The 25,196-nt window shown below is 43.2% G+C and overlaps 1 protein-coding gene across 1 annotated transcript; it reads right to left on the bottom strand.

Moving 5' to 3' along the window:
- Positions 1-11,361: 11,361 nt before the first annotated feature.
- On the bottom strand, positions 11,362-24,975 carry LOC134503357 (gap junction beta-5 protein-like). The gene is made up of 2 exons (XM_063312144.1): positions 24,748-24,975; positions 11,362-12,907 (listed from the first exon to the last, which is right to left on the bottom strand). The coding sequence occupies exon 2, from the start codon at positions 12,880-12,882 to the stop codon at positions 12,031-12,033; it is 852 nt and encodes a 283-aa protein (XP_063168214.1). The 5' UTR covers positions 12,883-12,907; positions 24,748-24,975; the 3' UTR covers positions 11,362-12,030.
- Between the last annotated feature and the right edge of the window lie 221 nt (positions 24,976-25,196).

Raw genomic sequence — 25,196 nt, 5'->3', positions numbered from 1 at the left:
GCAGATCTTCCAACTAAGAACTGCTACACGCATATGGCCACCAAGGCCAATGGGATGGGGAGAGGAGCAGAACTATACTAAGCCTCAGCCATGAGCTCAAAGGGAGTCTTAAGTTCAGGCACTTGCTGTATTTTTCACTTGGTCTTCCAACATTTTTTCTCTCTCCTTTTCAATATAAATTGAGTTTTTAAAAATGTTATTGGGTCTAAAAGGTAAAGATACCTTCAAACTGAACTCCATTCCTGATGCCTTTATGGAATTTTCTTGGCAGCAGTATGAAGATGGTTGGCCATTGTCTTGCTCTGAGATGTTCATGTTTAATGTTTTGGTCTAGCTTACAGCCAGGGATTCCCTGACGGTTTCCCATCCAAGTACTAATTGGCCTGACCTACTCTGCTTGCAAGAAAAGTCTGGCTAGGTGAGATTGATTATGGGTAGGGGCTTCAACCACCAGGTAGTTCTTTGAGAAGGCCAGTTAAAGTGTGTTTTGTAAGTACTTACTTTGAGTGGGTTGCTAAATAGATTATGTGGCTTTCGTATTCTGAAATAGCCTTGATGTTTTGCAAATACAGGCAAGTGTGGTGTGTTAGGTTGCCCACTCTGATGGCAATTATATTTAACCCCCTCTGATCTACTAATACGAGGACTCTTAAGTCAAGCTGGCACCTCCAAACATGTCTATTATGATCCATGTAGCAGCTGCAAAAATAACTGGGAGATCCCTTTAGAGAAGTGTGAAGATCACCTTGAAGAAGGAATGCAAAAGTGGTTACAGGTAATCCTTGCTTAACAACCACAATTGGGACCAGAATTTCAGTTGCTAAGCAAAGCAGTCATTAAATGAATCCAACCTGATTTTATGACCTTTTTTGTGGTGGTTGTTAAGCAAATCATCACAGTTATTAAGAGAACAACCTGGTCGTTAAGTAAATCACATGGTTCCCCACTGATTTTGCTTGCCAGAAGCTGGCCGGGAAGGTCGAAAATAGTGATCACATGACCATGGGATACTGCGATGGTCATAAATATGAATCGGTTCCAAGTGCCCAAATTGTGATCACGTGACTCTGGGGACTCTGTGAGAGTCATAAGTGTGAGAACTGGTTGTAAGTCATTTTTTTTCAACACTGCTGTAAGTCCAAACTGTCACTAAACAAATGGTTGTTAAGTGAGGACTACCTGTATATACACATCAGCTTAGCCCTGAAAGAGAGGAGGGGGTGAAAAAGAAACTCAAGATTACCCCACCTTGACTTGCTTTGGGAGAGAGAAGGAAGCTCTGCCAGGCTTTCAAGATTGATGCCAGCCCTTCAAGGTAGGGCAGGAACATGACACTGCTAGAATTCTACTTTATTGTTAAAGGGTATAATAAAAGAAGCTTGAAAGGCTGAATTAAGGTCTGCATGAATCCCTGCTCCTTATACTATTCTTCTGTAGGTGTTCTTCACTAATCCTGGAGTAAATCTGGAAGTTTTCTTGCACAGAAAAGTAGAAGACCTGCAGACACACACAGACAACTCACCCCACTCTTTTTTGAGGAGAGGGCATTTTGTTGATTTTGTATTATTATTATTATTATTATTATTATTTTCTGTCAACCAATGGTTTTGGAGTTTTCTCCAATGTTAAGAATGACAGGGCAACTTATAATACTGGGTGTGTCTTCTCATCCCCTGCCAGCGGGCTCAATGACCCACTGTAATATTCCAATAAGTTTGGCATGACATTACATATTTATGTTGGGTTTGGCCTCCTCCAAGCTCTAATGACAAACTGCACGTATTCTGGTTTCAACCTTCCCCACCCTGAAGATATGTGCAGCTCCTATTACACACTTGGCAAATGTCTCATTTGGGAAAGGCTGATGTATTTAGGGAGAAAAGGAAGAAGATGCTTGTATGTGTGGTACGAAGGTACAAGATGTTGCAGCCCAGATGGTCTGGGCCCAGGGGCATCTGCAAGGGGGTCAAAAATGTCAAGATGGTGTCCATGACCATGTGATCAAAGAGCAGTGCCTTTTTTACGTGCGTGGCACATGCGACAGAGGCTGAATTTTGGTGGTGGGACCATGGCTTTTCTTACTGTTCTAGTGGATGCTCCTGTCTGGACATGTTCAGTGCGTAAGTTGTGGATCGCTTAGGAGTCTCGTTATGCTGTTTTGAATTCCAGCATAGAAGGAATATGAATTAAATATGGAATTAATAAATAAAATAGCAATTTTAAGGATATCTATCTATCTATCTATCTATCTATCTATCTATCTATGTAAAGGTAAAGGTTTCCCTTGACATTAAGTCCAATCGTGTCCGACTCTAGGGGGCGGAGCTCATCTCTGTCTCAAAGCTGAAGAGCCAGCGTTTGTCCGTAGACACTTCCGTGGTCATGTGGCTGGCATGACTAAACGGAACACCTTTACCTGCCTGCCGAAGCGGTACCTATTAATTGACTCACATTGGCATGTTTTCGAACTGCTAGGTTGGCAGGAGCTGGGACTAGCAGCAGGAGCTCACCCCGTCACGCAAATTCGAACTGCCAACCTTCCGATCAGCAAGCTCAGCAGCTCAGCAGTTTAACCTGTAGCGCCACCACATCCCTTATATCTATCTATCTATCTATCTATCTATCTATCTATCTATCTATCTATCTATCTATCTATCTATCCATTTTACTGAACTTTTTTTTAAAAAAAAAGACAGGCACCTTTTCTGAATGTCTCTGAGTCCTCTTTGCTTTAACATACTGTATATGACCCATTTGTTCACATCCAAGAATTGCAAAGAGATTACAAGACACAGCACCGGCAGAGGGGATAATTATGATGCGCAGTGAGAAATATATTAATATTCTCCCTTCTCTCCCCCGCATTAGAATTGATAGGAATAATGTAATGACAAGGTGTTACATTAGTGCTCAGAAAAAGTGGGTGGGTGGGTGGAGTAAGAAGATTAATTAATTAATTTTTAAAAGCTAGCCAAAAATTTCAGACCTATTTGTGTCTCACAACACGGTATGTTTCAAATTTCCAGCATCAGAATTTTGATGCTGTTCAAATTCCAAAATGATATGTCAAATGCGAATTTTGTATCCTAGTTTGTAACTCAAGAAATGTGCATGCAGATAGATGTATGATGGAAAAAAATGTATAAAAATGAACAAAAAGTGTATATATGGTTGGATTCTTGGTGTTCTCTGAGCTTGATCAGAGCTGATGATGTTCTCTAGACTAGTAATGAAATGTCTGCAGGAAAACAGCCAAGCTCAGGGAACCCCAAGGTCCCAACAATTCAACCCTGAACTCTTTCTCTCTCCCCCTCCTATCTCTCTCTATTCTCTACTACTGAAAGTGCATTCGTTGAAAACTACATTTATTATTGACAAGATACTTGCAAAAAATATGCCCGTTCCAGGTAATATGCACCAAAATTAGTGTGAATATTTGTGCTGTTTTTTCCTAGACAAACCTGTTAGCAAGGCCAAACACGAGTTGCGTTTGGTAAAGGTAAACTTTTGTTACGTCAGATGCTCCAGCTTATGAGATACAATGATAATGCGTTTTTGTATTTTTTTTAAAGAAAAATGCAAATTATTTTTAGACCCTCCCTGTGCAGTGTACTTGCAGACATACATGATTAGATGATTTTAAACCATTTATGATAAGTTGATTCTACAGTTTAAAATTCCTTTATTCTTTTATTTATTTTTATTGTATCTGTTAACCATTAAGGTACTATTTTCTTTGAGGGAAAGGTAAGATATGAACCTAACAAACAAGCAAACAGATAAATAATGTTTGCTTGGAAATCTGCATCATTGGTTTCAGTGAGATTCCCCCCACCCTCCAGCCAAGTAGATATACAATTATAAGCTTATTTTTCCTTGAAGTACCTCTAAATGAACTATTTTGTAGACAATGGCACATTATTTTCTTCAGAAATCTATTCCTGAAACTAAGTTGAACTAAGCAAGACCTTCTCAAAGAAATATGGAATTACTTTTGAAAGGTGAAAGGTCCCCTGTGCAGGCACCGAGTCATGTCTGACCCTTTGGGGCGACGCCGCTTTCGCGATGCTTTCTTGGCAGACTATATTGGGGTGGTTTGCCACTGCCTTTGTCATGAGTAAGGATGGTGAGCAGGGGGCTCCCATCCAGACTGTTAAGCGCATGTGTAGCACTGAGGAATTGGGCAGCCATTCAAAGAGACACAGATCGGGACCGGCTTAACCTTTGGGGTTTATATGTCTGGGTTTTTCCCACGCTTCTTCAGTTTGTTAGGATTACTGTTATGTGTTAGCAATAAACATTAGAGACCAGTTCCCTGTCTCAGTGTGTTTCCTGGCTGTCAGGACATCAATCCTAACAAACTCCTACTCCCATCGAAAGAGGGAGGAACAAGAAATTAAAGAGAGACTTTTAGAAATGTCTTCAGAAAACCAAGAAATGCGGCTCGCCATCCAGCAATTGGCAGCAGCCCTACAACAACACCACCAACAAGTAGATCTCCAGATCAACACATTACAAGCTGCCATGCTACAGCAGTTACAACAACCAGCTCCGATTAATCCACAACCGGCACCAGCAGCAGCAGCTCCACCAGTAATGTTGAGATCCCAGGGCAGTCTACCAGAGAAATTTGGAGGAGAAGCAGGACAGCTGAGAATCTTTCTCACACAGTGTACTATGTTCTTCGATAGCAGACCTGCAGAGTTTCCCACAGACAGAACCAGAGTCACTTTCATCCTAGGCCTGCTAAAGGGACCAGCTGCCAAATGGGCTGTTCCCATGGTGGAGAACAACGACCCGATTCTCAACGACTACCAGAACTTTTTGGCAGGGTTCCGAGCACACTTTGACAACCTGATCAGAGAAGCCACGGCCAGCCGGGAAATTCGGAAGCTCAAGCAAGATAACAAGAGGGTGGGACTCTACATTGCGGATTTCAAGTTATTAGCAGGAGATCTGGACTGGAATGAGAGTGCATTAAAAGACCAATTCAAACGGGCTGGATGAAGAGATTAAGAATGAATTAGTGTGCCAGGGAACATCAGCTATGTTAGAAGCCCTATATCAGTTATCGGTGGTCATAGATGCCAGACTAGAGGAGCTTAGGCAGATGCAACCGGGGAGAAACAGGACCCTCAGAGCATTTTCAGGATTTCCAACTCTCTCCGTAGCAGCCGCTCACTCAGCACAAGAGGAGCCAATGCAGATTGGGGCAAGCAGGAGACTGATTTCCGAAGCTGAGAGGCAGAGAAGGAGAGGGAGAGCCCTCTGTTTCTACTGCAGAGCCCAGGGGCACATGGTGAGAGCTTGCCCAGCGAGAGGCCAAGCAGCTCTGGTAAGACCCCCAGGGCAGGCAGCTGAAACAAGAACCATCCCTGCCTCTGTTTTCCAACCAGGGAAACTCCGTCGGTCTCCCTCCACAGAGCTCAGCAGGGAGACCATCAATCAATTAAGAAGGGCTCATTCCGAGGATTCCAGGCAAGCCTTTTATTACTTACCCGTAATCATGCAAGTCAGCCCAGAGCACCAAGTCAAGCTAGAGGCCATCGTGGATTCTGGAGCTTCAACTAATTTTATTGATGAGCAGACCGTACAAGACTGCAACCAGAGAATTACCATGCCCCATAGAAGTGGAGACCATTGATGGCCAGCCCCTCAAGGCAGGGCCGATTAGAAGACTCACAGAACCGGTGCAACTGACAATGGGAGATCACACTGAGTGGATCCAACTTTATGTTACTGCATCGATTAATGTGCCGGTAATCCTAGGCACACCGTGGCTGAGGATCCACAACCCCTTGCTGAACTGGGCTACAGGAGCAATCTCCTTCCCAGCTGAGGAATGCCAGCACCACAAGATTCAAGCCGCTCCACGCTCTCCAGCAACCAACGCAGGCACGGAAGCGGGGGGGCTCCAGTTGCCAGCCAAGTATGCGGATTTTGCAGGTGTTTTCAGCAAACAGGAGGCCACAGCACTACCCCCCCATAGGGACTGTGACTGTACCATTGAGTTGCTACCAGGAGCCAAAGTTCCAGCAAAGAAACAATATTCCATGTCTCCCAAGGAACTAGCCACCTTAAAGGATTACTTAGACTCCAATCTCCAAAAGGGGTTTATCCGACCATCTACTTCCCCAGCGTCTGCTCCAACCTTCTTCGTACCAAAGAAGCCTGACCTGTTGGCACCTGCACCCCAGGAGACACCCATGAGAGTGGTCCACGATTTCAGTCCCCTCAATAAAGTAACCAAAAGAGAATCCTATCCTCTGCCATTAATCTCGGATCTGCTAGATCGCTTACAGAGGGCACGCATTTTTACCAAGTTGGATCTCAGGAGTGCATACAATCTCATCTGGGTGAAAGAGGGGCATGAATATCTGACTGCTTTCGACACCAGGTTTGGCAAATTTGAGTACCTTGTTATGCCCTTTGGCTTGTCTAATGCAGGAGCCATATTTTCCAGATTTATGAATCACATTTTTGCTGATTTATTAGACAAGTATCTGGTCATTTATCTAGATGACATATTAATTTTCTCTGAGGATGCCACAACTCACGTAACCCATGTACGTAATGTTTTGCAAAGACTGAGAGAGAACAGGCTGTTCGCCAAGCTAGAGAAGTGTGCCTTTGATTTAACTGAAGTACATTTCCTGGGCTATATAGGATCAACAGAAGGCATATCCATGGATCCTTCTAAGGTCCAGGCAATTCTCTCTTGGCCACCTCCCCGAAATGTTAAAGATGTACAAAGATATCTAGGATTTTGTAATTTCTATAGGCGTTTCATAAAAAATTACAGCGACCGTACTAGACCCCTCACACAGCTTTTGAAGAAAGGCTCAAAATTCATCTGGGGGGAGAGACAGCAAGCAGCCTTCCAGGAATTTAAGCAGCTCTTTGCATCCCAGCCGCTCTTAAGGCACCCTGATCCCATGAAGCAATTCAAAATGTATTCAGATGCTTCAGATATTGCCACTGGGGCAGTGTTATTGCAATATACAAACAAGGCCGAGAATGCATTGCTGCCTTGTGCCTTTTTTTCACGCCTGCTCTTACCAGCAGAGAGAAACTATGATGATTTCAACAAGGAGTTGCTGGCAATTAAAGCAGCATTCCAAGAGTGGAGGCACTGGCTCGAAGGGGCAACCTTTCCTGTGAAGGTTTGTACTGATCACAAAAATTTACAGCTTCTACAAAGCACCAGATCCCTCACCCCACACCAAATCAGATGGAGCCAGTTTTTCTCCCGTTTCAATTTCGTTATTTCTTATGTGCCCGGGTCGCAAAACTGCTTGGCAGACACCCTGTCTCGATCCTTTCAGGCAAGCCCCACCACTCACCAGGAGGTACAGGCTACTATATTACAGCCTCACAACTTTGATCAGTCTATGAGGGGGAGCCAGACAGAGATTTTAACAGCAGGCAGACAAGCAGAGGACCTATTTACAAGAGTCAGAGCTCAGCAGCAACAGGACCCATACGCCAGGGCCCGGATGGGTGACCTCCAGAGGGTCCCGCAAGACAATGCCTCACCTTTCAATGTGGAGGCAGGAATCCTCTGGCATAGCAGGCGATTGTATATTCCCCCTTCATTAAGGGAAGAAGTACTGAGACTTTGCCATGACCACCAAACGGCAGGCCATGGAGGCGTTTTCAAGACTCTCCATAGAGCTCTGAGAGACTACTGGTGGCCCAAGATGGTTGCAGACATAAAGGGTTATGTTGCGTCTTGTCACACTTGCAGACGAGCCAAACCTCTCCCAGGGAGGCCCACAGGACTTTTGCAACCCCTACCCACCCCCAGTCAGCCTTGGGATACTATCTCCATGGATTTCATCACTGATTTACCACGGTCCAGGGGCTGATGTCCATACTGGTGGTAGTGGACCTTTTCACAAAGATGGCACATTTTATTCCTTGCAAGGGCCTTCCGTCTGCACCAGCCACAGCGCAGTTGTTCATGGACCATGTTTTTAGGTATAGAGGCATGGTGAATCATTTGGTGAGTGACAGGGGCCCACAGTTCACTTCCAGTTTCTGGAGGGCCCTTTTCCAGTCATTAGGGGTCCAGATCCACCTGTCATCAGCGCATCATCCTGCCAGTAATGGGCAAGCCGAGAAAATTAACCAATGGTTACAGCAGTATCTCAGGTGTTACACCACTTATCAGCAAGACAATTAGCCAGCCCTGCTCCCCATGGCAGAATTTACTTATAACAACTCTGTGCAATCCTCGACCAAGATGTCCCCTTTCCAGGCACTCTATGGGGTTAACCCTCAGGTGTTGCCCACCTCCTCCCAGCAGGGAGCTGTTCCAGCCGCGGCTGATTTTCTTAAAGAGCAACAAGCCGCACAGGAGTTGTTAAAGGAGCAGCTGAACAGGGCAAAGAGTGCTTACAAGAGAGCTGCAGATGCTCACAGACAAGAGGGGCCAGCGATTGCGGTAGGAGACAAGGTGTGGCTCTCTACCAAGTTTTTGAACTCTACCAGACCCTCCAAGAAATTGGACTCTAAGTTTGTGGGGCCTTTCACTGTGGCGCAGCAGATAAATCCAGTGGCTTATCGTTTACAGCTCCCAGCATCCATGAAGGTCCATCCAGTGTTTCACAGAGCCTTGCTAGCCAAAGACCCTCCCCCAAGTGCCTTGCGATCGCAACTGCCCCCCCCCCCACCTCCAGTAATTGTGGAGGGAGAGGAGGAGTACGAAGTTGAGGAAATTCTGGACTCTAGGAGGAGGGGAAGGGGCATCCAATATTTCATACACTGGAAAGGGTACCCTGAAGAAGAGCGCACGTGGGAGAATGCCAGAGATGTGCATGTACCAGCACTGGTTCATCGTTTTCATCAGCTTTTTCCTCACAAACCCAAGCCTCGCACTCTACCCGAGATTCCTCTTTCGGCTGAGCAGGCCGAAGAAGCCCAAGCAGAAGAGTTCGTGAGTGTGCACCTTCCCCCCCTGCCTGAAGCCTTCACTCCAGTTACAGAGGAGGTGGGGGAGCCGCAGCCCTCCACCTCGGGCTTGCATTTCCCAGGGGGGAGGGGGGATGACTTTTCTAATTATCTAGATGTTTTCCAGCAGCAGCCACCTGGCCCAGAAGCGTTATCAGACCTGGAGAGCAGCATGATTCATCCGTGGAGGAGTTTTCCTTTGAAGACTTTCCATCGTTGCCCAGTTCCCATGGGACCTTAGAAGCAGATGGCAAATCTTATCAAGACTCTGGAGGGGAGGGGGCTGAAATGGAATGTGCATCTGGAGGGGAGGGTGATGTCATGAGTAAGGATGGTGAGCAGGGGGCTCCCATCCAGACTGTTAAGCGTATGCGTAGCACTGAGGAATTGGTCAGCCATTCAAAGAGACACAGATCGGGACCGCCTTAGCCTTTGGGGTTTATATGGCTGGGTTTTTCCCATGCTTCTTCAGTTTGTTAGGATTACTGTTATGTATTAGCAATAAACATTAGAGACCAGTTCCCTGTCTCAGTGTGTTTCCTGGCTTTCAGGACAGCCTTCCCCAGTTGTCAGCTTTCCCAGCAAGCTGGGCACTCATTTTACTGACCTCAGAAGGATGGAAGGCTGAGTCGACCTGAGCCGGCTCCCCGAGAATCCAGCTTCCGCTGGGATTGAACTTGGGTAGTGGGGAGAGTTTCGGGAATTACTCTTACAAGCAATAAAAAAAAATTATAGGCAATTTTCTCTTAGTCCTTCTTTATTTTAAATAATTAGAACTGAATGCATTTTCATAATATCCCAATTGTAACAAAGAACCCCTGTTCTGGGTATAGTGAAAGATGTGTAAGGTATCTTGAAAGAAGACAACGACTAATCATCGTTAGCCAATTTCAACATTTTTATTTATGATTGCCTACCTCATTACATTAGAAGTGTCCAAGTATGTAAATTTAGCTATTATAATTACAACTGGCCCTCAAAAACCAATTAACCATAACTTTGATTAAACCAACTAACACAAAGTGCAGCACAATTTAATAGGTGTTTGTGCAGAGGTCCATGACACTTTATACCCAAGACAGTGAGTGAAACATTGCAGTATAAAACTGTATTGTGATAGGATAGGCTCTAGCTAAATGCACAGAGTTCTGTTCTTCGCAAGCAAGGCATCCAGAACTCTGGATTTTCCAAGGATTTCTTGGAAAGATTTCTGTCTGAAACCCTGAGAATTAGGTGAAACAACAATTAGTGTCAGTATAAGACAATTATCTATGCAGAAGATCAAAGGTTCACTTCCTGGCATCTTCAACAAGAGTTGGAAATAGTCAGCCATGAGACCATGGACAGCTGCTGCCAGTAAGAGCCTATAAACTTGAGCTAGATGAACAAATGGCTTAACTAGGTTTCTAGGCCTCACACAGTGTCTTATGTATATTGTAGACAAGTGAAGCGATTTATTTTATAATTAGCAAACTAAATCAGATGTTCTTGGTTCAAAAAGATGGGTAGCCATTTCTACTTCAGGAAAGATTTCTCAATTTCTCCTCTCCTCTCCTCCAAAACAAACAAATTCATCCAGAGGTTTCTCTGGGCAACTTAGTCATTGAGAAAGAGAGAATTTAGGTCAGTGATATACCGTTTCTCAATATACCATTAAATCATAAGTAGAGAAATCAATAAGGAAATGTGTGCCATATAATTAATAGCAATAAGCCCATCAGTAGCATGTAATTAACTACTGGAGTAGGTTAATGAAGAGGAGTAGTGGGTTTGCCATGGCTTGCAGAGTTTCAACCAAGCTTGGAAGGAATGCTAAGTTGTCGATCAACAAGAAAATCAGGACTTAATAACAGAGATGATCAGTTGGCATTGAGGTGTGGAACTTACACAAGGCTGTAGTAGATGGCGGTGATATTTCTTGCTCTGTTGCATGCCCAGCACCATTCTCCTAAGCCAGAAAGCAAAACAGCAAGAAGATGAGGAACTGAAGTTCATGCTTTGCATGCCAATAATCTTGAGGTTTAATCCCTGTGATCTCCAAATACAGTTGGTGAAGACTCCTATGAAATCTTGGGGAACTGTTTCAAGTAAATCAAGAGAAAAGGGAGCCACATATTAAGTGATCTCATTGGTATCAGACAGATTCTTACGATCCAATATTTGATTTTCAGTTATTAAAATATGCATTGTGTTGTGCCTAGATTAACTTTTGCCAGCTCATAGACCATCAAACTGAATGTCAGCAATGATGGCAGACCACCAGACCATATGCACCTTCTTCTTTGCCATTCCTGGCTTCTGCAAATGAAAACACACATTTTTCAAGCTAAGAACTGTACTACTTCAGGGCTAGATCACAGTGCACTACCTTCCCTCCCTCCCTCCCTCCCTCCCTCCCTCCCTCCCTCCCTCCCTCCATCAGCTATTGTGTCTTAAGTTTTATTTTACATTTCTAAGTTCTCTTGATTGGAAAAACATCTCAGTACCACTTTCACCAAATACCTTCCTTGATAGTGAGATTATTATAAAAACTAGACTGGGCTTGAAAATGAACAAAGAACAATGTTGATAAGTAATTGAGGTGCATTAAGTTGAACAACTCAAAACAAATGGATATGGCAGTTTAATCTCTCTCTCTCTCTCTTCCGGAAAGAGCCGAGCTTGGATAGAAGAAACAGTAACACCATGCACAAGAATTAGCTGACAGTAGAGTTCTATGGTTTGCAATGTTTTGGAGTTGGGAAAAAGCCCAAGGGATGGGGAAGAAAACTAAACTCATGAGAGCTGAGTGTGATGGTTGGAATAAAAAAACATCAGAAAGGCAGATGAGAGGGGGAATGTAATGGACCACTCTGAAGAAGGGCATACTGGCTGGTTGGAACATAAACCAGGAGCAGTTTACCTGGCAATATACAGTAGCTATTAAAACCTGAACAGACTAAGCTAGATGAACATTCCTTTTCCTAATCCCCCGTAACTTCCACCATTTCTCACATTTCCAGCCTAGCAGAAAGTGTTAATATTGGAGTGAAGCTGTATGGATCATGCACAAGCTCCTCATTCTACCTGGATGTGCAATTACTCCAGCTTCCCAAGTTTTGAAGGCTCCCCACAATGGGAGCTGCTTATGAGAGGTGAGGTGACTGGCTTATATTCTGCTCCATGATAGATCTGTCCATCTACTTCAGTTGTGTCCTGTTTACTTGGTGACAGGGAGCACTTGTCTCTTTGGAGGAAGTATACTTCACCACTGGCTCTTCTGTGACTTTCACTTCTGTCCTGAAGGCTGTCCTTACACCTTTTCCCAATGAGGTACAAAGCTTCGATGAGGCTAAGCAGGACACAAACACAGGCAGTAATGATCATGAACAGAGTGAAGATGTTCTTTTCGGTTGGCCTGGCTATGTAGCAGTCAACTTGATTGGGGCAAGGTGGGAGGGAGCATTTGACTAGATTAGGAAGCCTGTAGTTTGGATACACATGGTAAAAGATAAACAGAAACACAATGTCCACCAAAGATTTGAAGAGAAGACTGAAGAGGTAGGTCCACCACAAGCCCCCACGCTTCTTGCCTGGAGGATACCGTGGTCTGAAGTCATTCCCAAATTTCTGTAAACGTTTCTTCAGTTTGGCTTCCCGATAGGCTACATGCATAACAACCAACAGGGAAGGACAGGTAACGAGGATGAGTTGCAGGGCCCAGAGTCGGATGTGAGAGATTGGAAAGTAAAAGTCATAGCAGACATTGGGACAACCTGGCTGCTCAGTGTTGCAGTCAAAGTCCTTGTGGTCATCTCCCCAGACTTTCTCTGCTGCCACTAAGTAGACGAGAAGCCGGAAGATAAAGACTACTGACAGCCAAATACGCCCAAACGCTGTGGAGTATTTGTTCACTCCACCCAGGAGATCTTCCAAACCAGACCAGTTCATCTTTGTTAATTTCTTTTAGCAGAGTCTGGAAAGAGAAAGAGTGTAGTTAGACATTTCTGATCTCATTGATACTGTCCAGGTTGGTTTCCTTCAATAACATGATCTCCAGAGGTCTTGGGTTTCAACTCCCATTATATATAGCCATGGAAGTGGGGTTCAGCCTGAGTTTCCCTTCATCACTCCCTCTTGCCCATCAATCATTTTATTTGATAAGCTTGGTGTCTTTCTTGCCCTAAGCCTACCAGATTTGATCATTCACCTTGAAGGTCCAAATAAGAGGAAAAAGAAATGATACTGTTGGAACTCCCTTAAAATTTGTATAGCTTAGTCTTCTCCAGCTGAGTACCATCCATATTAGGTCTAGAAGTCCCAGAGGTTCATTGCTGTGAACACCCTGGAAACTGCAAGGTCAAATACATCAGCCTGGTGCTAGGTTGGAGAAAGCTGGTATTCAATCCTCAAGCACTTGTCTTTTCATTGTGGCAGTTCCTTCAGAGAATGTTTGTGATGTCAATCCATTTTAATGTGTTTATTTATTGAGATCACTTTAACCTAATATAACCTTCCTCTAGTTTTGTTTTTATGTGTGCTTCTTCATAGGTGTCTTCAGCAAACTGAGTTTATGAGAAAATGATGACTTGTGTATATTGATATGACAACACAACTCCCTAAGAAGTAGTTGGCATTAACAAATGGAGTCATTTATTACAGCTGATGTAATGGTATATGGGAATGACCTTGGGAGACAGGGCAATGAGATGGAGCCAAGGGAACAGTCGGATAAAAGGCAACTTAGCCCACAGCCAGGAACGTGGCTGGGGCAAGAAGCTCAGAAGGGACCCTCCCTAGTTTCTTGGGCTGTAAAGGGGACTGGAGTGGGAGGGGGGGAGATTTGTACTTTCAGATTTGCAAGATTCTGTTAATGTAACCTTACAATAAAGTAGAATTAGCTCATCTGGTTGGTTTTCCTGTCTGGTTTACTTCATAAGGCTGACAGCTACTGACTGGAATAAGTTTGGAATTGGGGAAGTTTAGAAAGCCTCATCCTATTGATGACCTGGGCTCATTCTCCCTTTGGAGCTGAATCCAGACTGCAATAGTATTGACCACTTCTGTTAAATAGCCCTATTTGTGATTCCTCATATTTTCAGGCCAAGCCAACAAACAAGCAAGCAAGCAAGCAAGCAAAATACTAAAGCATCCTGAACCCAAACCTAGCCCATGTCTGACCAGGGAGGGCTGACTTCTTATTAAAAAAATCCAAAGTTTTGGAATCTATACATGCCTAGGCATTGAGAAGGAGGACTTGGATATCTAAATAGTTTCCTCCGGCTAGTATTTTGATTTTCTTGCACAATTTGGGGGAATGACTGCTGCTCTCTGAAATCAACAAAGACCCATCCATCTGGGGTCAAAAATAAAAGTCTATAGTTGATGAAACAAAATAAAGGCATGTTAGAAGCCTGGGGAAAATGAGCTTCATCAGAAACTTGCCAGGCGGCTTTGAAATGTAGGGGGGACAAGTGTAGGAATGTCAATTAGGGCCTGGAAGAGTATTGCCCTGCTGTTGCAGCTCTTTTTCCTCTTAAAGACCTCTTCTAGTAAGGCAAATAGACTGAGCATCTTGAACAAAACGAATATTTGTAAAAACAGCCCAAGGCTTCAGGAACCAGGCAAAGGTGTTTCATCTTGAATCCACCTAACCACCCAAGGTTTACTAATTCATCACAGACAACACACTAGTAAGGTTGGTATTGCTATGTTGGAGGAGATGAAATTCCTGCCTCAGAATTTTATTTCTCAAAACGTACATATCTGGAGTTTCACTGGTAGAGAGGGAAGAATCCTCTTGTTTTTCAGGGGAGCATAGTTCCTTTCAGAATGAGGGGCTTATTTGGCCCTTGAAGGCATTCCAGGGGCTTCTTCAGAATAAGTCTGTGATCCTGGGGCAAACATTACATTTTATCTTCCATTTAATGTAAATATAAGTGTAATATGAGGGCTTTTTTTGGCTAGGAGAATGCATGCAACTCAAGTGTTTTAACACTTGGAAACTTCCTAACAGTAAGAACAGTTAAAACCGTGGAACCAATTGCTCAGAGAGTGCTGTGGTTTCCTTCATTAGATGTGTTCAGACAGCCACTGGCTGGGATGTTTTAATCTGGATTCGGGCACTGTACTGACGGTTGGCATCCATGGTCTGACTGGTCCCATCCACATCTATGATTCTATGCCACATGTAGTGTTATTACTCAGCGTGCTACGATATTTCTAGAGCTGGACAGGAATAGCCCTGAAATTCTCTACCAATTTTGTGGGGAGGGGAATTGAGTAGATGAGTTCTCCTAATTTCTCCAGAAAAAGGAGAAATTCTTTTTCCAAGTTGAGATACTACCTTCCAGGTCCTGAAAGAAGAGATACATCACACAGACTTAATATTTACATATGTATTTATCACCTACCTAAATTATACAGCCTTGGTATCTCCATTCATCTTTGACATACCTTCACCAATGATACTGGCCAGAGCTTGACCATGTGGGCCTGTATCTAAGGTTAGAAGGTGAGCTCAAACAACCTCCAAAGAGACAGGCATTTATCATTATTGGAAGGAAATCCATGCCCACCAATCTGTTATGTCTGCAACAGCTGCACACATTGTAAAATTTTTCCTCTAGAGTCAGAGACAGGAAGATGAACCAACTGCATTCTCCCTGTGCAACCGTATGGTCAATGAGGCCAACAGAACATTAGCAAGTCCATCTACCCAGCACCCTGGTTGGCATCTTTTCCCTCCTGGGGAAAAATAGCATGAAAGGATTTATTTGAGATGGAAAATAGCAATGTGGGATCCCATCAATAACTTCTTTCCACTCAGTTGCCTTCTAATGGCAGTCTTGAAAAAATCCTCTCTTAAAAGGCAGGGAAAAGTCAAATGGATCTCTGTACACAAATTAGTTGGGTCCTCAGTTTTGCCATTTTTACATCTCAGTCCTTCAGGATGGGCCTTGGTAGCAAATTTCCCTACGTTGATGCTCTCTATATATGTTGGTATATAAGTCCCATAATTCCTAGCTAGTAGGTTGTTTTAGGAAATTATGAGAGAACATCACACAGTCCCATTGTTAGCATAACCTCAGAACCATTCTTTCTACAAATGGAGCTCTGATTTCTATTTCCTCTATTATCCATCTACTTCCATCTATTAGGAATGTGCCAAAATCTCTCTTCCAAGCTTTTCCAAATTTTCTTTCTCTGCAAAAAAGCTCCTTCTTTTTCTAATATTTTTCCTCAGGATGCTTGAGAATTTCTTCCAAATTTCTCTTGCTGGTGTTTTGGAGCTGACTTTGAATCTTTCCTGGCTCCTCAGATTTCCAATCAGGAAAAGCCCCTGGAAGTAACTCCCTGATTAGGTCTACGTTGGGGGATTTAATCAAGTATGGGAAGCCAGGGAGGCTGCAGAAGACTGACAATAGGATATTCACATGTACACTTTTGACTACTTCATCACTAAGTAAGTGCAACACACTGTACATTTCACCCACAAGATTTTCACTGGTTTTTTCTTCTGGGTTGAAAGACATTTCAGAATTTAATTCTCTTTCATCAGTTGTATGAAAACTGGTAGAGAAAATCGAGAAGGCCTTTTTGCACTTCATTATTATATATTACTTGCTTATATAAGGGCTAACTTAAAAGCAGTAAAAAGGAATGTAAACCACAGCAGCTAATAAAACAACGTGGTGGGAAGGATAACTCACGATGTCTGACCCTTCAGATCAGCAAACCTGTCAACTTCTGCCGTTTCAACCTTCCCACAAGGAGTGAATCAAAGGAAGTGAGGTGTCTCTCCAATAAATAAATACCTCTCGGCATATACTGTATCTCCCTCTCTTTCTTGAGCCAAGAGACAAAACAGTAAGAATGAGAAATTAATTTTGCAAGAGAGAGCTTTTGTTTCCATATTCAGAAGTCAGAAAGCAGCAGAAGCAGCAGAAGGTGGTCCAAGAAGCAGCCTGTGATGGACAAATGAATGTTTCAGGGCCTGGACAGCACTGGAGGCCAATTGGTAGCTCTCTCCTTTTGCAGTCACGCTCATTAAAGTTAGTTAAAAAAGGAGAGAAAATGGAAGGAATGTTTGGCCTGGAAGTGTTTCTTCTCATGGTCCTCTTCTATGTTGTCCTAAGCACCTGAGAAGGACTCGACATTCATATATACCATATATGAAGGAGAATGAGAAGCTGGAGAACTTCCAGGGCCTGAAGGAGGAACTAGAGAGGATGTGGAAAGTGAAGGCCAAAGGGGTCCCAGTGGTGGTAGGGGCACTTGGGGCTGTGACCCCCAAGCTGGGAGAGGGGCTCCGACAGATCCCAGGAGCAACATCAGAGCTCTCTGTCCAGAAGAGCGCAGAGCTAGGAACAGCTAAGATCCTGCGCAGAACCCTCAAACTCCCAGGCCTCTGGTAGAGGACCCGAGGTTGAGGAAGACCCATACCACCCATAGGGGTGAGAAGGGAATTTTTCATAAAATACATATAGCCAAGCATTTGGTTTATCACACAGGCCATCCAAATTACTAGGCATGATGGTATGTTATCTGTTCAACTCTTGCTGTTCGATTGCCTAGAGTTGGAAGGGAATCTGGTGTCTTCCAAATCTTCTGGATGATGATTCCCACACAGTTAATCAATTAAATAAAGAACTTTTACCATCTATCCCTCTGAATATATTATTTATTTAAGAAGACTGTTTTATTGTATTTTAACTAGGACTTATTCCTGCTTTATTGTAAACCGCCAGAGTCACTCTTTGAGTGAGATGGGTGGTGACTAAATTTGAAATATAAATAAAATAAATAAATAGTCTCTAACCATCATGTTGGTTGGTATTCAGGGTAGTTATCCCCCACAAATGCCTGGATGGAAGTGGATCAGCTAGTCCTGCTGCAGAATTTTTAAGTAAGAAGATCTTTCTCTCTGAGACGAACAGCCAAATGGCTTGATCATGGCATGAATGGGCAAGTAATGCAGCATTTATGTATTTATGTATTTATTGAATTTACAGTATTTATTTTCTATCCCACCCTTATTATTTTTATAAATAATTCAAGCCAGCAAACATATCTAATACTCCTTCCTCCTCCTATTTTCCACACAACATAGCAAATTTGATCGTAGCCATTTTGAAATATCACTCACTTCTAAAATGACATGCATACAACAATGATCCATTTGGGAAACTTGCAAATAGAATAATACACATCTGGAGTTACTGTGTAAGAGGAAAAAGATATGTACTTTATGATGGGAATTGTAGTCCAATATATCTGGAGAGCATCAGGTTGTGTAGGGGTGTTCTATATCATAACAATGCTATTGCTAGGTTGCCTGTGGACATCTAATTCAGGATTTTCTTATAGGGCTTGTTTTGGTGTTTAAATGTAACTACAAAGAGACAAGCATCTTTTGAATCAGGTCATATAATCCACTATACTTCTTTATAACAATGGTCAGCTAGATATGATTATGGAGTTATATTCATGGTAAGGTAAAGGTAAAGGTTTCCCTTGACGTAAAGTCCAGTCGTGTCCGACTCTAGGGGGCGCTGCTCATCTCCGTTTCTAAGCCTTAGAGCCGGCGTTGTCCGTAGACACTTCCGGGTCATGTGGCCAGCATGACGACACGGAACGCCGTTACCTTCCCGCCGAAGCGGTACTATTGATCTACTCACATTTGCATGTTTTCGAACTGCTTGATGTGCAGGAGCTGGGACTAGCAACGGGAGCTCACCCCATTGCGCGGTTTCGAACCACCGACCTTCCGATCGACAGCTCAGCGGTTTAACCCGCAGCGCCACCGCGTCCCATTTATATTCATGGTAGCAATAGCCATATCCACTGTGCAGCCCTAACATCTTGCAAAACATCTGTAATTCTGCAGAATCGTACAGCTGGTACTCTTGGAAATCCATGAAAATCCCCCACCATTTATTTTTAATGGCAACTAACTGTTACAATCCTGGCTCCAGATGGATATGGAGCACAACCAGCTGAAGCATACTAAGAGCATACTCATGTTCTCATACTATTTTATTTTATTTTATTTATATTTCAATTTTCGTGACTGCCCATCTCACTCAAAGAGCGACTCTGGGTGGTTTACAATAAAGCAAGAATAAATACTAGTTATAATACAATAAACCATTCTTAAATAAATCATATATTCCAAGGGATAGATGGTAAAAGTTCTTAATTTAATTAATTAACTATGTGGGAATCATCATCTGAATCAGCATCATAGAGCTGAAACTCACAGCAAGAGGTCCATCGTACAGGAGGTAAGGAAATTAGTTCTTATGGCCAAAATAACTGATGTGGCAGCACCCAGTTCCAGGAATATATACATATATTGTACCTATGTAAAATCAGGCTATTCCTAGGATGTGCGTAGAACCTGTTCTTTTCATTGGTGTTTGTTTTACTTCTCCATCCAGCTACCTGTGAGTTGATACCAATGTGTATTCTTTTCTGGAGTGCCCCACCCAATGGAAACTTGTTGCGAAGTTATAAGGATATATATGATGTTGGAAGGCCTCAAGTTCAGCTAGCTTTTGTATGTGGGCAGACAGCAGTCAAATCAATGACCAGATTTTCTCTATTCAAGACTTAGGGTTTCTTTTAGTGCTAGATACAATTCACCCCCAAATCTGTGGGTAGAGAAATTGACTGGATAAGTTCTCTGATCTTCAGACAAAGGAGAAATCCACCAATGGTTTCTCAAGGGCAGAGAAAAACCTTTGATGGAAGGAGAAACTTTGATATATCTTTTCCTGGGATTGAACTGAAGTCTGGGCAGTCAGGGATGCTGCAGAGAGATGGAGAGAGGGTTGCAGAAAAAAGGACAGAACAATCACACCAATTCCTTGCTCATTTTGCTATGAAATAAGTGCAAACGCTCCTCAGTCCACTCATGAGAACTTCATTGGAATGTTTTTCTCCCTTGAAATCAATTTGAGAAGTAAATTCTTTTTCATCAGCATTGATGACTGACTGATAGGGGAAAATGCAGGCATGTTTCTCTGTCCAATATTAGTTTAACCAAGATGCTGAAATTGTAGGAAGCTGTTCTCTGGAGAACAGGGAAAAACAACTCCAGGATGTGGGGGCAAGTTGGCGTGGAGTTTTTAAGGGCCATATTCCTGTTTAGCTACCTTCTGTCTCACCAGTCAAATAAACATGGCAATAGGTCATGTGTTTTGAGAAATCAGCTCTGCTCCATGAAAAAGTCCCGGTGAACTCCTGACTTACATTATCTTTCGGCTTTTGTTGATAGCGACTTGAGGATGGGGACAAGAGAAAAAAAAGAGTTTATATTCTGCCCTTCCACCACATTCTCCTTCACTAGTTACATATAGCTCTTGTACCTTCAATGCATAGTGCAGCCTTTCTCAACCTTTTGACCCTGGAGGAACCCTTGAAATATTTTTCAGGCCTTGGGGAACCCCTGCACGTTCAGGCTCAAATGGAGGCCAGAGGTTACAAAATTATTATACTTGTTTCATGGGTAGGCCTGTATATATGCATCAACCGTGTTCTTAAACTAAAAATAAAGAATGAAACTTACCTCTTCAATGAGAAGTTGCCTGAATTTGAAATAATTTTTGAATAAAGCATGATCTCCCAGGGAACCCATAGTGAGCTCTTGCGAAACCCTAGATGCCACAGAACCCTGGTTGAGAAACCCTGGCATAGTGCCTGATGGATATTACTTTAGGAATAGGTCCAGTATCAGAAAAGACTGGGTGCCTGCTAAGGGCCACAGCTCTATAAAGGGCCTCCTGCAAGTATCCTGTCTCTTCTGGATATCTTTTTCCTTCCTCCTTCCTTCTTTCCATGATGTCCTTTCCTGTTCCTACAGCCACTGCAAAAATGCAAGAGGTATAAGGAAATGGAATACCACTTCCCACTGCTTTTCTTCTGGCTTGAAAAGTGAATTGAGTCCAGCAGATGTGGACAACCAAAGGAGAAGTGGTGGGCATGGTGAGGAGGAAGGGGAAGAGAAGATGCACTCACTAGGGACAGGAGCTCACAGGAGCATCTTTTCCAAAGCCTTCTCCCAGACCTGTCCCAAGACATTTTGCTACCTATGGGGAAAAACAAGATGGCACAGATTCACTTGTTCCACAAGTAGAAAATGAGTAGAGTTTTATTTCAGCTTCAGGGAGAGATCCACATTTTTTATCACACCCAAAGACAATACACCAGTTTGGGAGCTCAGGACAGGCTGTGATGCCCTCATGGCTCAGTTCACTGACAGGAAAAGGCTAGCAAGTCCAAGAGGAATAGCTGGTAAATCCTGTCGCTTACCCACAGGATCTGCCACCTGAGGCTGTTGCCTCACTCTGCCTAATGGAAGGGTTGGCACAGGCAATTCCTCCTAAACTGGAACCAACACCACTCAGAAGACAAAGATAATCAAATCATCTGGTGGGCTAGATGTTATCAGCGCCTGGATAGAAGACCTGCTCTCCGCACCTTCTTTAATCTCTTGGACCTGAGAACCATACACCATTTTGGAAACGGGTTCTTCTTATAAACAAGGGTGAAGTCATTGGGTTATCATTTTTCTCCATATATGGTGGGTTAGTAGTAGTTGTTTTTAAATATGTGCAGTGCACATATGGGGTTGGGGAAGATAATATGGGTGACGTGAGCTCTATACAATTGTAAGTCAAGCAGTAACAAGGAGAGATGCCCTTCAAGGTTCCACATGCAGGCACAGGGATGCATATGCAAGACCCCTCTTCTCACACTGATCAGGATGGTTGCCTGATATCTCTACACAGCATCTCTTTTGGGCTTTTTTGAAAGGCTGTTTTACTTAGATGCAGTGTGTGTGCGAAATTAAAAGCAAACAAAGTAACAGTTGCTTTTCTGCTTATATCGTGAATTAAAACACAATTGTTCTATTATATAAAGTTCAAAATATGACCTGGACCAGCCTTGCCCCAACAGGATTCCCTCCTAATATGTTGGACTACAACTCCCAGCATAGTATGGTATAGTATAGAGTCCCCCGACAGGAGGAGATGGGCAGGGACAAATTGGATAAATAAATAAATAAATAGTATAGTATAGTTAGTCCTTGCTTAACAACCATTCATTTAGTGACAGTTTGGACTTACGACAGTGCTGAAAAAGCTAACTTATGACCGAAACTCACACTTATGACCATTGCAGCATCACCACAATTACATGATCCCGATTTGGGCACTTGGCAACCAGTTCACATTTATGATTGTCACAGCATCCCGTGGTCATGTGATTGCCATTTTTGACCTTTCTGGCTGACTTCTGGGGAGCAAAATCAATGGGGAACCATGTGATTCACTTGATGACTGCCACAAAAAAGGTTGTAAAATCGAGTTGGATTTGTTTAATGACCGCTTCACTTAGCAACTGAAATTCTGGTCCCAATTATGGCTGTTAAGTGAGGACTACCCGTATAGTATTTTTTAATCTGTTCAATTGTTTCTGATTCTTGGGGACTGCCTGGACAAGTCCCTGCAGTTTTCCTGGCAAGGTTTTTCAGAAGTGGTTTGCCATTGCCTCCTTCCTAGGGCTGAGACAAAGTGACTGGCCCAAGATCACCCACTTGGCTTTGTACCTAAGGCAGGACTAGAACTCATGGTCTCCTGGTTTCTAGGCTGGTGCCTTAACCACTACACCAAATTGGCTCTCTCTATATTAGCCAGAATAGTATAATATATAATATATAATACAGTATATAATATATATATGCCAGAATATATATATTCTGTATATAGAGATTATATATATAGTATATACATATAAAGGAAAAAGGATTTTCTCACTCCTATGAGTGGTATGTGTCTTCCTCAACCTCAGGTCCTCTACCAGAGGCCTGGGAGTTTGAGGGAGTTGGGCTGAGAGGGAGGGACTGGCCCAAGGTCACCCAGCTGGCTTTCATGCCTAAGGCAGGACTAGAACTCTCCTACCATGCCTGATTGGCTCTTGGGCTGAGAGAGAGGGACTGGCCCAAGGTCACCCAGCTGGCTTTCATGCCTAAGGCGGGACTAGAACTCTCATACCACGCCTGATTGGCTCTTGGGCTGAGAGAGGGGGACTGGCCCAAGGTCACCCAGCCGGCTTTCATGTCTAAGGAGGGACTAGAACTCACAGACTCCTGGTTTCTAGCCCAGCACCTTAACCACTAGACCAAACGGGCTCTCATATATGTATATATGTATATACTATATATATATTCTCTATACAGAGAATATATATATTCTGTCATATATATGTTATATACCGTGTGTGTGTATGTATGTATGTGTATGTGTACACACACACACACACACACACACAGTTTATACCTCCATATAGAGAATCTCTATATAGAGATATAGAGTATATGGAATCTCTATATGCTAGCCAGAATAGTATATAAACTCTCTACTTCAAAGAGGATAACACTGTTGAAAGCATGCTGGGCTTTTAAACTGTTTCATATACAAAAACTGCATAAAGTTTAGAAAGTAAGTGCACCTCTGAGTCTGATCTAGTAAACTTCTGGACTGCTTTTTAAAAATGAGTACAAAAAATTGTTGGTCTGCAAACCCCTTCCCAACAGAAGGTAGTTAAATGCAGCAACATACCATGCCCTATTAAAAAGGTAGAAGAAACTGGAAGTTCCCTGCTCCCCTTCTGAGAATGCTGACAAGCTTCCTATTTCTAGGTGTTTTTCTCAGTCACGAATTAATTGTCTTCCCCTCTAATTGGTGAGCTGGAGTGGAAAAGAATTCCGACATGTATTCCGTTGTGCGGGAATCTGAACACATGATTTCCATTCATCTCCACAAAGGCATGGATACTCACTTTGGCATCAGGGGTCCATTGACCCAACGGAAGGATAAATGCCCTTTGTCGGAGGATTGTGGTGGAGATGAATTCCAGCTATCCTCAAGGTGAAATCTCAAGTCCAAATAAAGAGTTTAGAGGCCCTTATTACTGTTCAGAACTCCAGTTGGTCATGGCTGAAGTTCCATTGATTTCAAGGGCAGTTGAATTTTGGCTGCCTTAGTCTGGATCTCAACTCATCTGCAGCGTTCCAGCACAAGTGAAATGTAATTTAATTGAACTTCAGTTCCCACTGAAATCAGTGCAACTGAAACCACGATCAGCTTGTTGCTACTGATATTAATAGGGTGCCCTTTCTGGATCTAACCCAGAGCTTCTGTCTAAACTTCTTTTTTAAAGGGTCCTGCTGAAAAGAAGGATAGCGTGATCATTTTTAATGCCTGACCTTTCTGCTATAAATCAAATCTATTGTTTGATCTCTCTCAAAAGGCTGCGACTTGCTCTTGAAATTGCGTTCACTTTAATTAATGCAAAGGTGGCTGCACCCAGTTTTGCCTTTAGTTTGTTCTCTGTCTTCAGAGTTTCACTGGGATCTGCTACCCCAGAATTAAGAAGAGGTGCATAACACTTCCTCCCTCCTAAAACAGTCCCAGACTGCAGAAACTCCAAAAACATTCCAAGCTTTTGCTTCATTCATTCAAATCCGCACACCGCTTCTCAAATTTCTAATGTAAGCTGAAACTTTTGCCTTTCTGCCAAGTGATTCTTTTCAGCCGTGCTTCATTTCAAGGATCAAATTCAGCACTGAGGTGGGAGAACTTTTTCCAGAGGGGCATCTATTAGTTTTAAAAGCTCCATCCCATAGGAGCAATACCCATATTTTCAGACACCAATCTCAGTGCCATCAACACTTTTCTATTTTAGCCACACAGTCGTTCAGAGGCACTCTCATTCCCCTCTCCTCTGCAGTGGGGAAAAAGAACTTACTTGTTCGGGGAATCCTTCTCTTCTTCACAGGCCTTTTCCAGGTCCCTCCATCTGCTGCACCGAAATTCCCCTTTCCAGGAGGAAAGGCCATCAAAGCATCAGAGATCCTTTTGGCATTCCTTGAGCGAAGAGGAGGACAACAACAAGGCGGTGGAAAGGCAGGAGGAGGAGGAAGGAAGAATATCCCAGCAGGAACATTCCAGGGGTGGAGTTGCATTTCAAGGCAGCTTCCTAGCACACCCTGGCTTGTTAGCTTTGCCATAGCTGGTGGAAGCTCAGAGCTTTTCCGGTTAAGTAATACAGACACATCAGCAAAGTATGCAGAGCTCCAGATGCGCCCAAGTGATTCCACTAGTGTTTCTCAACTATGGTGCTAGTCCTATGTGCTCAAGGTATAATACCTCCTTTGCTGTGGTAGCTGTGGAAGATGGGCATTGTAGGGTGTCATG

Source organism: Candoia aspera, chromosome 10 (genome assembly GCF_035149785.1).
Source record: "Candoia aspera isolate rCanAsp1 chromosome 10, rCanAsp1.hap2, whole genome shotgun sequence".
Classification (NCBI taxonomy): domain Eukaryota; kingdom Metazoa; phylum Chordata; class Lepidosauria; order Squamata; family Boidae; genus Candoia; species Candoia aspera.
This window is presented reverse-complemented; position numbering and strand designations above follow the sequence as displayed.

What these genes read in the sequence shown, in the direction of transcription:
- LOC134503357 (XM_063312144.1), bottom strand. Translation starts at nt 12,882, where the DNA reads ATGAACTGGTCTGGTTTGGAAGATCTCCTGGGTGGAGTGAACAAATAC.